The sequence below is a fragment of the Asterias amurensis genome, chromosome 9, assembly GCF_032118995.1.
Source record: "Asterias amurensis chromosome 9, ASM3211899v1".
Classification (NCBI taxonomy): Eukaryota; Metazoa; Echinodermata; class Asteroidea; order Forcipulatida; family Asteriidae; genus Asterias; species Asterias amurensis.
The window spans coordinates 11,918,268-11,931,762 of NC_092656.1; the positions used below are offsets into that span (position 1 = coordinate 11,918,268).

At 37.4% G+C, this 13,495-nt stretch overlaps 2 protein-coding genes across 3 annotated transcripts in view; one reads left to right on the forward strand and one right to left on the reverse strand.

Annotated features, from left to right (window-relative positions):
- Window positions 1–293: 293 nt before the first annotated feature.
- On the reverse strand, window positions 294–6,442 carry LOC139942278 (kxDL motif-containing protein 1-like). 2 transcript variants are annotated; one of them, XM_071939079.1, is made up of 4 exons: window positions 6,359–6,442; window positions 4,802–5,273; window positions 4,034–4,080; window positions 294–2,563 (listed from the first exon to the last, which is right to left on the reverse strand). In XM_071939079.1, the coding sequence occupies exons 2-4, from the start codon at window positions 5,056–5,058 to the stop codon at window positions 2,442–2,444; spliced, it is 426 nt and encodes a 141-aa protein (XP_071795180.1). In that variant the 5' UTR covers window positions 5,059–5,273; window positions 6,359–6,442; the 3' UTR covers window positions 294–2,441. The 2 variants fall into 2 exon arrangements, with proteins under 2 accessions (XP_071795180.1, XP_071795179.1); XM_071939078.1 differs by having other exon boundaries at window positions 6,278–6,425.
- Window positions 6,443–8,466: 2,024 nt separating this feature from the next.
- LOC139941537 (ubiquitin-conjugating enzyme E2 R2-like) overlaps window positions 8,467–13,495 on the forward strand; it is a 31,132-nt gene continuing 26,103 nt past the window's right edge. Inside the window, exon 1 of the mRNA XM_071938082.1 lies at window positions 8,467–8,802. Within this exon, the coding sequence (XP_071794183.1) occupies window positions 8,626–8,802 (177 nt within the window). The 5' untranslated portion in view covers window positions 8,467–8,625. The remainder of the gene's footprint in view (window positions 8,803–13,495) is intronic.

Below are 13,495 nucleotides of genomic sequence, written 5' to 3' on the forward strand. Positions count from 1 at the left end.
AACAATGTATACTTATGGGGTCTTCAATTACCATTATCTTTTAAACAAGAAATGTGTGCAGTGCATTTAAATCAAACTTTAAAGCTTTCAAATAATTTTCAACCCTCTATTGGGCATCCAAAACACCCCTCTTTTGTGAGCTTGTTTGCTAGTGAACCCACTGAGACCAATTAGGGTACCTACTTTTCTGACAACACAAAAATACAAAAGACCTGTAAGAATGTGTTCCAACTTCATTATAAAAACAAACCACACAAACATTTCACAACTTTTCTCGTACTTGGCAAAAAACATGTTTAATTCTTTCCTGGCATTTTCAAAACAATAATCCATCGACAAATAAAATAATTTATACACTTTTAAAGGCTCTGTAGACTCTGTACATGTATATGTTTTTTTTTTTTGGAACCCTTTGAATGTGTTAATCCTATACAAGTGTAGATCTATACAATAAAACAAACCCATGTAAATTTCATTTAAAGGCAGTGGACACTATTGGTAATTACTCAAAAAAAATTGTTTGCATAAATAAAAACCTTTCTTGATGACGAGTAATGGGGAGCGGTTGATGGTCTAAAACATCATGAGAAACAGCTCCCTCTGAAGTGCCATAGTTTTCGAGAAAGAAGTAATTTTACACGAATTTGATTTTGAGACCTCAGATTTAGAACTTGAGGTCTCAAAATCAACCATCTAAACGCACACAATTTCGTGTGACATAGGGTGTTTTTTTCTTTCATTATTATCTCGCAAGTTCGATGACCGATTGAGCTTAAATTTTCACAGGTTTGTTACTTGATGCATATGTTGAAATACACCAACTGTGAAGGCTAGACAATTACCAATAGTGTCCACTGCCTTTAAAAAAAAAAAAAATGCTCCGACCACTGAGCATACAATCTCCTCCCATCAGGTCACTGAACAATGCACTGACTTATATACATGTACTCCTGAAAAATACCCCATATCATCCTGGACTGTCACAGGACATAAGCCCCGTTTCTGCCTAGGCTCATGTAGAACTTATTACAAAAACTTAAATTATTTACTGCCTTGCATATAAACATACCTCAACAAACTGTATTGTTGGAAAGAGCACATCATTCTCATTACATGTATTATGTTGTTTCCCGTCTCACGCTAGCAGTGTGAGTACAAAGAAACTACACTATATACCATAGTTAAGCGCTTCCGTAGTTAGGCGCCAACAGTAGCAAGTTAAGCGCTTCCGTAGTTTAGGCGCCAACAGTAGCAATGAACATTTATTTACTGCCTTGCATACGAAAATACCACAACAAACTGTACCAATGGAAAGAGCACCTCATTCTCTTTCTTATGATAAACATTTAGTCATGTTTCCCATCCAATATCACTAGCAGTGAGAGTACAACGAAAGACACTAACTGAGTTATGCACTAACAATGTTTGTATTTACTACAAGAATGCTTGTAGTTAACAGACATGGGTAAAAGAGGCAGAATCCAGGCTTAAATACACCAAGATGTCATCAGAATCAAGAGAAGATTCTTTATTTCATCCTTAGCTTGAGGAAATAGTGAATTGATTAAAATGCTAGAACAGGGCCCAACTTCATATCTCTGTTTACCGCAAGCGAAGAATCAGGGCTTATAGAAGCATTGAATGATGGTAATTAGCATTATTCATCACTGTACATACTACTTTCACTGTTCCATGAACCTTTGAGTTCTATTTCATGGGAGACAGGTGCCTCTAGAGTGGCTCTTTTTCAAGCTGTGAAAGAAGTCATTGTCCATGACGAGATACATTCATCCATGTTCACTGTTCGCAAAAAGACAACACTACATAGCACACACTGTTAAATAGTGGACAACTCCAGTGTTTTGATAGTTTTATCTTGCATTCAGGTCAAATTTGAAATAATTTTTTGCCCATAGCCATTGCATTAGTTTCCATGTCCTTTTACATTTTTTATTTATATATAACACTCCCTGTAGTTTTTTAACAACTTACACTTAAACAACGATGCACAAAATGTCACTAGCACGTTTAGGCATGATACAATAATAAGTTTTAACATTAGAAACAATATTTACAAAGCCATCGAATTGCTGTTATAACTCTTTATAATACACTGGAATACCAGTGACTTCCGCCCAAGAAAAGTCGGCCGCAAGACCAGTGTTGTAGCTAGACCAATTGAAGTGGTGGGCTCAAAATCCAAATTAGTCCAAGGGTGAGCAGTTTCAACCAAATTATTTCATGTTTAGATATGGGACCATCATTGCTGAAGTGCAATCTGGGGGAAATCTGTGCTGGGCAGCATAGTGTATTTTGCTGAGAGTGCTGGGCAAAATTTGTGAGTTCTGGCAGGCCTGCCCAGCACTGCCTAGCACTGCCCAGCATGGCTACAACACTATTCAAGACATTGCTGGGAATTTGAAAAAGAAGCACACGTCTCTCTAGTCTTGTTCCGTTGTGTCTGGTAGGGTTTCGTTGGATGCAGGTTGAGCCGTCTCCTTCTTTGATGCAAACTCCTCTTCCTCTTCTTCATCATCAAGTCTTGAGATTTCCTTAAAGGAAGCTGTTGGTAAGAATAGGGTAATGTAAGATTGTTAAACTAAGAAAATGTTTCACTTGTTAAAAAGGGTTTACAAGGTGCTACGGCGCATTTAGCAGCCCAGGAACATCAGGGCGAACCCCTTCTCTTTTTGATAAGTGCACTGGGTTCTTTTACATGCATTACACAACACATGGGACCAACGGCTTTACATCCCATCCAAAGGAAGAAGCAATGGTTAAGTGTCTTGCTTAAGGACACAAGTGTCACGGCTGGTGATTCGAACCCACACTCTGCTGATCAGAAACACTTATAATAGTATCAGATGAGTGTGTCCACCATATCTCAAAATGGATGATGACAACTTACTTGGCAAGAAGTATCTGCAGCTGTTGAAAGTATTAACTATAGAAAAGATTGCGATTCCATTTGATGTATCGCATGTAGTATGGTTTTGAAATTGCTTTCACCCATAGAGTTATATATAAGAACTAGAGCGCGCACTGGGCGATATACGCGCTCCGGCATGCGCGCAGGCAGCCATTTTCTAAGTTGACAAAACTGGCATCTCACAGCGTGTGTTTGTGCGGCCATTTTGTAAGTTGAACAAACAGCATCGCGTCAGCGTTCAATAAAAAAAAACTAAAACGTGTATTTCATTTTCAACGCGCGTGCAGAATGACGCGCTTGTCATCATGCGGTCCCGTGGCGTTTGTGCACGAAGCATCACTCGTGCGCCCTCTAGTTCTTATATATAACTCTATGCTTTCACCAAAACACATTTGCATTGGAGATGAATTCTTTCTCAGAGTTCTGAGGGTTGGTGTCCTGAAATGGTGGCCAGAGATGCTGTTGGTATTCAGTACCCACTGTAACCTCACTAAACTAAAGGCGGATTGAATCAGGGTTCTTGTGAAAATACCTGTTTCTACTTATACTAACCAAAGAAGAAATATGTACACTATTAAAGACACTGGACACTATTGGTAATTACTCAAAATAATTATTAGCATAAAACCTTACTTGGTAACGAGTAATGGGGAGAGGTTGATATATATAGTTTAAAACATTGTGAGAAACGGCTCCCTCTGCAATGACGAGAAAGAAGTTATTTTCCATGAACTTGATTTTGAGACCTCAGAATTAGAACTTGAGGTCTCGAAATCAAGCATCTGAAAGCACACAACATCGTTTATGCATGTTAAGATACACCAAGTGAGAAGACTGGTCTTTGACAATTACCAATAGTGTCCAGTGTCTTTAAAGGTGGATTGATTCAGGGTTCTTGTGAAAATACCAACCAAAGAAGAAACATGTACACTAAGCAAAAGTGTACTTCATAAACCATCAAAACATTTTGACCATGGGTAAGGAAAGTACAAAGTACAAGAGATGAATAGCATTTTTATTCTTTATAATAGTATGCATCCACAGTTCGGCTTTTTGGCCGCCATGTTTGCAATTTTAATATCAATAATAATATAATGAACTTACCTTCAAAAGCAACAGGATACTCAGTAGACAACTTGTCTTTAAGCACTCTAGGAAACAAAACAAAAATATAACCAGTTAGTATAGTCCATCTTTTAACCTCGACAGTTACATGTACCCTGTGGAATATTACCCAAAGAATGACCTGTAAGAATTCAGATTCACCAATACTTTAGTAACATGTGAAACTGCTTGTACATATATCTGAACAGGCACTTGTAAGAGAACATTTATGTCATTGGGCAAGTGTACTTCTATAGCCCCCATTTTTGTGCCCAAGTCTCAAAGAATCCATAAACGTGGGACTAACTTCTATACAGAATTGAAAGTACACTTTTGCTTATTATTGTACATGTTTCTTCTTTGGTTGGTATTTTCACAAGAACCCTGAATCAATCCACCTTTAAAGACACTGGACACTATTGGTAATTGTCAAAGACCAGTCTTCTCACTTGGTGTATCTCAACGTGTATGCATAAACTAACAAACCTGTGAAAATTTGAGCTCACTTGTTCGTCAAAGTTGCGAGATAATAATGAAAGAAAAAACACCCTTGTCACACGGTGTTGTGTGCTTTCCGATGCTTGATTTGAAAGTTGCCTTTGTGCCCTTGACACTATAATAGAAATTTACAATTTCCTCATAGGGTGCGCTTTACCAAGGAGAAAATGCCTTGGTGCCCTTCAAAAATGAAGCATACAGGCCCTGCCCATTCGTACATACAAAGCAATTGCAACAGTGCCAATTTAAACACTGCCTCCATCTCCGTACCTGATTTTTCTGAAGACAATGTCAAGATCCCTCTTCATGTCCATCAACACCTGAGTATGTTCCTTGAATTGCTCGATTGTCTTCTCATATCTAACGGCAGACAACTTGTTAAAGTTTGAGAGTGTCTCGTTGGTTTTCTCAAAGCGACTGAGCATGTGAGTCTGAGCACGGAGGATGGCAATTGTGTCTTCTCTGTTTACCATGGAGGTGAGAGAACTGACGAAGGCATCGGAGCCTGGTGTTGCTGGCGTTGCCATGGCACTAACTTGTCCACATAACTTTTTGGTATGTCATTGATACACTGTTTCTTCAATTATTTGGTTTAAAATTTGCTTCAAGCAGAAAATATCTCCATTTAAGTAACTTCTTGTTGTCAACAGTAGGTTCTCATTCTTCTGACGATCATGCTGAATATAATCTTCAAAGGAGTCACACACAGGTTATGTGGAGTTTAAACACCTGTACTGTATCCCTGATTAAAAATATATAATATATATATAAAGAAATAATTAGTTTGTCTTTTAATAAGACTTTGGTGAGGATGGTTATAGTTATACATTACTTTTTTATTATTATAAAGATTTGTACCCATCAATCCATCTGAGTGGGTGATTTTGAAAAGTTAAAGGAACATTGATTACAGAATTGGTTTTGCTAGCGAAACAGTTGCTGGCAGTGTATTAAAAGCACTTCATGTAATCCACCATATACATAAACTGACAAGCCTGTCATGTACTGTAGAAGTTTACAAAATGAGATTTCCCTTTTTGTAAAAATGAGTGAAAAAGTGGTGGCACGATACGGAAAGTTATTCCTATTGATCGCTACTGATCGCTATACCTACGTTTTGTGTACACATCTACAAAGTACAACGACAGTCAACTGAGATACTGTTCTAATTAAAGGAACACGTTGCCTTGGATCGGACGAGTTGGTCAAAACAAAAGCGTTTGTAACCGTTTTTTATAAAATGCATATGGTTGGAAAGATGTTTTAAAAGTAGAATACAATGATCCACACAAGTTTGCCTCGAAATTGCGTGGTTTTCCTTCTACTGTGCGAACTAACATGGTCGGCCATTTATGGGAGTCAAAATTTTGACCCCCATAAATGGCCGACGTGTTTAGTCGACGAGGTAAAAGGAAAACCACGCAATTTCGAGGCATGTTTGTGTGGATTATTGTATTCTACTTTTACAACAGCTTTCTACCATATGCATTTTATAAAAAACGGTTACAAAGGCTTTTCAAAGACCAACTCGACCGATCCAAGGCAACGTGTTCCTTTAATGTATTCAAATCATGGAGAGGGGAAGTGTGACACACCACTGGCTGGCAGACAGTTTTTAAATTTTAGTCAGTGCGGTCAGTTCAGATTGAACAATTCAGTGTATTCCTCCATCCATGCTTTTTTTATATAAATTATAAATAAACTACTAAAACAAAAGTCACAACTGAAATAAGGATTGCAATATACCACAGCAGCAAAGTTGAGCCGTAACTGGTCATCTCACCACCGAACATGCAAATTCATCCCCTTAATTAACATCATTCTTACTCAATAACGGAGCTTATATCTGTGGTTCTCTCATCAAAAAAATCAACAACAATAATCAGTGCTTTGGTTTTACATGTGTTTAAATGAACAGTATGATACCTTGTTACAGCCAACTATTTAAATTGTATAAATCCTATTTGGACGCAAGGAAGTGAGAATGGGAGCCAGACGTTATTTACAAGCACATTCTCAATACGAGAGGGCGCCCTAACATTGTAGAAAACACCAAACTATTCTTTAATTCAAAGCAATTAAATAATTATTTCGCTTTATTCGTCATAATTCTGCAACTGAATACAAAACAACATACAAATGATGTACAAAGTGACTTAAATGAAGTAAATTAATTTGACACATAATTGAATTGGACCACAGGTGCGCGCGCCGACAGATACTTTTGAACAAAAAAACAAAAACAAAATAAATACATCTTCTAATGACCCTTCAAAACAATTGTTTGTCAAGTTGTTTCATTTGAATCTTATCTTATTTATGTGAAATACAACTAACCTTACTATGATAATAGTTTTGCAACTGTCCAGCCAAAACCTAACATCGCTCATCAACCATCAGTCTTGTGTGAACACTCGATGTTTACAGATAGCCCTAGCAAACCTCAACTTCCGCCGCGCCGGCCTCCTAAAAGTGGGTGGGGTTCTAGAGGCGCGGCCGAACTTTCTATTTGCATTTAGGTTAGACCGGGCCACGGACTGCCCCACTTGCCTAAGGTTCATTATAAGCCCATGCGATCGACGGACGGGTGGAGGTATAAAACATGTAATAACCAGGTTACAATAAACTCCTTTTTATTTCTCAATCTCAAACCCTTAGGAGTATGCAGCCTCAGCAACCACCAACCACTTGATTGAGAATGAGTGACGCATTGATTATTATTAATTTGACAACAAAGAATGCATCATGGGCACAATTTCACAAAGAATAAGATTTTAAGCAGAAAATACTGCTTGACATTAATAATTAATTTCTTTGCCAAGCAACATTAATTAGTGGGGCACCTGTCACAACAATGAAAACTTAGGCTGATGATCATGATATAACCTGTTTCTCATGTTCTTCAAGTTTTTGTGCTTATCCCCCCCCCCCCCCCCCCCCCATATCAGAATTGGGTCATTGTTACAGCCTGGGATTGAGCCAACGCATAACCGTCCAAAATGACTCAGCTAGTATGTTACTACAAGTAGTTGAATAACTTCACAAGATCTCCCAGTCCACGATGTGGCAGCCGCGCCCACCATCAGTTGTCAACGAAACTTCTCCAGAATAATAATTTTATTATGACCAACCAATCACAATAGTTTCCCCTCGAAAATTAAGAAGGTTAATACTCTTACACCACAACAATATTTTTGTAGTAATTGCCATCATGGATTGAGCCAACGCATAACCGTCCAAAATGACTCAGCTAGTATGTTACTACAAGTAGTGGAATAACTTCACAAGATCTCCCAGTCCACGATGTGGCAGCCGCGCCCACCATCAGTTGTCAACGAAACTTCTCCAGAATAATAATTTTATTATGACCAACCAATCACAATAGTTTCCCCTCGAAAATTAAGAAGGTTAATACTCTTACACCACAACAATATTTTTGTAGTAATTGCCATCATGGTTGTTATCAACTTTGGTACATTATTAATACCAAGGATGAACTTTGACCATGAATCATACGACTTAACAATAGGCCTATGCTTACTGTCATTGATTTGTTTTGTACCTATAAGGGGGGAGCACAATACTACGCACTTTTGTTTTCACAACAGCGGCCTCAATAGTTCACAGAGGAATAACTGGCAAACAATACTACAGTGTCCCATTTCTGCCAACATTGCCTTGGTGCACATTGTCAGTTTATGGATTACGAACTTGCATTGGTTAAAGAAAACATCAAAATAATTGTTATGTATTAAAAATAGTCTGTGTTTTGATATAATGTAAAACCAGCTTTATAATTTAATCATAATAATTTACTATTGTTGTCTCTTTCCAAAAAGAAGTTTAGACGCTTTCATTCACCGTACACAAGCCGATGAGGTTTTCGGCCTTGATCGGCCATTTCCGGATTGTCCTTATTCTGTGACGTCATTTCTACATTCGCCATTGCAACAACAACACTACACATACACTGGCTGAAGATCTCTAGGAAAAGAAAAAAAGGAACCCAAAAACTTGGAAGTGACGACAAGAATCGGCTGGATTTTGATCATTTGTTGTTAGCGGCGGGGAAAGGAATCGTTGAGTCACAGAACATGGCCACGACACCGCCGTCCGCTGCCCTGAGAGCGCTGAGTTTAGAACTAAAGAAAATACACGACGAGCCAGTCGAAGGTTTCACAGTAACACTACCGAATGAAGCTAATCTGTTCGAATGGGAAGTGGCGATTTTCGGACCACCGGAAACGCTCTACGAAGGGGGTTATTTTAAGGTAATTTTTGTGTTTTTTCGCCCAATGTTCGTGGTGATTATTTGAATCCCTATAACGTCATTTTTTTAACCATTAAGTATCATTTTGAATCAGAAAGGTAACTTGTCTGTATCTGATGGTTTCTTTGTTTGTTAATCCGGCATTTCTTCAGTTCCATTCATTATTTGTTTACAATTTTTCCCCAGTGAAACAGCATAAATTTCAAGGAAGGAAATTGATTACAGATTCATAGGCCTATTTCCTTGATAATTAAGTAGGCCTATCGATCATTGTAAAAAAATTCCACAGTAAAGTGAAGCGCAAGCTTTGACGTCCGAATAAGGTTTATTGCGATTCAGAACCGCAATGCATTTTGGGAAGCAATATGGGGAGGTTGCTATGCAGTTTCTATGACTCGTGCAGGCAACGCCTATACCTTTGTGTGGGTTCAACAGCACCCTCTCTTGATATTTTTCTATTTGCGATAAACCTAAGTTAATAATGACATGATGGATGGGTTTCTACCATGACATGTTTCTACCTCCATGGATGAACTTAAACTATGGTTAAAAATCCTTGTTATTTTTTAATTTGGTTGGCTTTGTTCATTTTTTAGTGTCGTATAATTTGTACTGCCTTCATTGACTTATAAAATAAATGTACTGTCTTTAATCCTTGCTTAGAAGTTAGTTTGAGGTTGATTTGATATTTTTCAGTGGTTTTATTTAATTAAAAACAAAAGACTTCAGGCCTACTGTCTGTACTAAAAAAAAACTTAACAAAAAAACAGACATTGAAACTCACTCGGCTCAATCACAGTTGAACTCAAACTTTGGAAACATTCTAATCATTTATGACAAGTCCATTCCACATACACTTTTTCATTCATTACGACCTCCAAAAAAGCAAAATTTCTCTGAGTCGGAGGTCGCTTTCAATGATGCTGGTGATAAAGAGTGAAAAAGTAACAGTCATGCTACGTGTATGGCATATTTCCTGAAAATGTTGAGAATGTAATTCTTACTTAAAATAATTATGTGAACCATACATGCTCAATAAATTTACATGCCAGGCCAGATCTTGTTCCTACAAAGTACAATGTATTACATGTAATGTAATATGATGGAGGACGAATTTGTCCCTGCCCTGTGAATAAATGTTTAAAATTCAGTATTTGACCCATCCCTAAAAGTCAATTTTGTGGGACCACTTCTGCAGGCACCCCACCTCTTCCTCCATGGTTGTAACCTGTAAGAGCACGACACTTTTTCTCTAGGGGCACCAAGGCATTAACAAGGAACATTGGCAACATGGAGCATAACCTGCTGTTGGTGTAAGCATCATGCTTGACCATGTTATTCTCTGCAGCACAGGTGATAGAGTGTTATAAATAGTGGCAGTACATTGTATAATACAAGTCTTTGTTTAGAAACCAAAGATGTCTGCACGAGGGTTGACTTTTTTTGTCTTTGTTAAAGTCAAAATCTACTGATGTACTGAACAAACTGACTAGGCCTGCTGGTCCGTTCACACGTTGAAACTTTTTTGGATGGTTTCAGAGTTTTTTCCCTTGTATGTTGGAAAAAAATGTTGTTGTGAAGCATTGATGAATGCGTTGTCATGTGTTTCTTGTTGTCCATTACTGCTTGTAGAGTAGCATTTGTATGAAAATATACATTGGGAGTATAAGCCTATAAACATTTTTATAACATGTGTGCAATTTTAATTTTGGTTTTTACCCATACACCGATGTATGTTAGCATTGTATACTCAGTACTTTCCCGAGTCCTGTGAAAAAATATCACAGGCATGTTACTTGGGTGGGATTCAAACCCACAACCCTTGCAATTCTTGAGCAGTGTCTTACCAACTACATGTAGACTACTGAGGTTGCCCGGTAGCTAGAGGCAGTTCGAATCCTATGTTTTGGCATCGGGTAAAAACCAAAATTAATATTCTTTATCCCCGATGCAAATTTAATATGTGCGCAATTGTCGAGAACTGGGCGGATTGTTTGGACATTTTAAACATTTTACATCATGCGAGTGTAAACTGTAAAGTACAGTCAACCCTTTAGAGCTTATAAATATTTAAACATGAGTTATGCAGTGCATTTTAACCAGTTTGCTTCCGAGAATACAACAAGCAAGACTCTTGTAAACAAAACATGTTAAAAATGTTACAAAAAGACCCAAAACCCCCAAAACAGTCCTTCCCTTCAAATAGGTGGAAAAGTGACTCAGTCATGTACATTGTATATATAACTTTGCGGGGTCTTCTTGGTCATGTCATTCTTTTGTTTTCCCTGATTCATATTTTGATAAGATTTCCTGGAACAGATCACTGTGAATTTAAGGAAGTACAGTTAGTTTCCACGACTAGTTTCTGGCATCTGTGTGACGTGAATACACATTACATACATCTTTTTTATGGTACACTGTAAACTAAGATTATAGACAGTAAATTTTTATTTTGACGGTGACCCTGTACTTGATACAACTGTAAACACAATGTAAAGCACACCAATTTAGTACACCAATTTAACACAAATTCGCCATACAAATTAACCACACCTATTTTTTATACATGAACCATTTTTATACCACCAGTTAACACAGAATAAACTGTCATGTTATAAAAGGTACATGTACATATGTAACTATTTTATAAACATGACCCAGTTCAGAAAAATGTTTTTTTACCCATCACACGCTTGAACTACACAAACATATACAGTACGTGACGCACACTCCCTTTAAAAAAAAAATGGCTGAGGTTCTGCGAACTTTGCTTGACTGTACTCATGTACTACATGTAGGGTGAATGTGAATCATTTGCCTGGAGCCAAGCCAGGAGACCTGGAGAGAGAGATAGAGAGTAAAGGGCAAGCCCTCCAAGGGGAAATGCCCTCGTTAAGGATCCAAGCCAACCACGGCTACTGGGAGATAGCTTCTTTAATGACGGTGTACAGTAGCAGGGACTAATGTGTGTGTACATGTACATGTACGTATGCATCAAGAAGCTAAGGATGCATCATTTATTAGTCATTGAATTTTGACAATGTGTTCAGGCCTGAGTGATGGCTGGCTTTATACTGTTAAATCAAATTCACTTAGTTTCATACTCATAAAAGTTTAGTTTTAATTTGTGGATCTAGTGAATATTGAGATTGTACGGCGTGCTGACACTAAATGCTGGTAGTAAATTTACAGTTGGCATAAATTTTTAGCACAGTAACATGATTGTACAGCTTTGTCACTAATGCAATGAAAAACTTCACAAGGCGTTTTTACAGTATCTGGATACGGAATAATAAAGCGGAATGTTATGATTTAGAGCAGATGGTTTTGTATTTATGCATGATTTTTTCGATGATTTGCATTATATTGTGTTTTAAAAGCACTGGAAACATTCGGTACTTTCCCCTCGAGTCCTGTGAACAAAACATTCTTTTGGTGGGATTTGACCTCGACCTTTGCCTTTCTTGAGCACTAGACTGCTCAGCTTGCCGCGCCGGTAGCTAGTATATTGGAATAATTCATTGTATGTTTGATTACTTTTTTTTTTACATAAAGTATTCAATTACATATGTTGTATCACAAAGGGAATGTTAATAAACATGACTTTGGAGCAATCTTATTGTTAATGAAATGTACGGTGGATGTGTCTGGAGAATCTATGTCTTTCTCTTTATCGTTATAGTTTGCATTAAACTGAATATAACCAATAAAACAATTTTAAAACGGTGTCATCGTGTAACCTCATATGATCCCCTTGGGCATCGGTGAACTGAAGCATATTGTAATCTGAATTTATGCATTAGTATAGGCTCAGCATACACGGTTCCATATTCAGTTGTTTTTATAATGAACGTCATAGTCATGGGGTATTTGTGCATGTTTTTACACAAATGTTTTCAGAAGTGTCTGTACATGTATGTACGACCCATGTCGTTAAAATAAAATGTGATGTTACTTTGTGCAGATGATTTTCTTTTTATTCTGTTGCCCTTGGAAAAAAAAGAGGATTTTAATAGCCTGAATGTCTATAGCCATATGAACAAGCAGGACTCAAAAACATAAAAGTGTACATCATGTACAAATGTACACCTCAGTGTATGAAAAAAACAAAAACCAGTCAATGTTGTATTACTCTTCAATTCAAGTATTTTGGGATCATGCACATGTACAATGTACAAAAGTGTAGCCTAGCTGTATTTGAAAATGAACACTCACATTATTATATTGTCACCAGACCATCTACATGTACTTACACTTTGTACCATACGTACATTGTACCACTACCATTGTTAGTGTTTTTTCCCCAGTGTATTATTAGGATCGTTTATTATGAAAGTTCATGGCTAAATTTATTGATTTTAAAGGGCCACCAGATGCTGGGATTTCCCTTGTGGCATCAGTTCATGTATTGTCCACAAAATGTACCACAAGAGATTTGTATTTAATGAGGTTAATTCTTTTCACCATAATTGAGTAAAACTTTTTCCTTTAAAATTTATGTACACACCCTTACCCAATCCCAAATCCTTTTAAAAATGTATCCAATTGCCAAAATGATGGATTCAGAAACTGGGACCAGTTGGTCTCAATGATACATACACGTACATGTTCGTACATTGTATAGCTCTTTGTATTTCAACAATTTGAAAGAAGAGTTACCGATGCTTCTAAGATTATTTGTATTCCGATTAGAA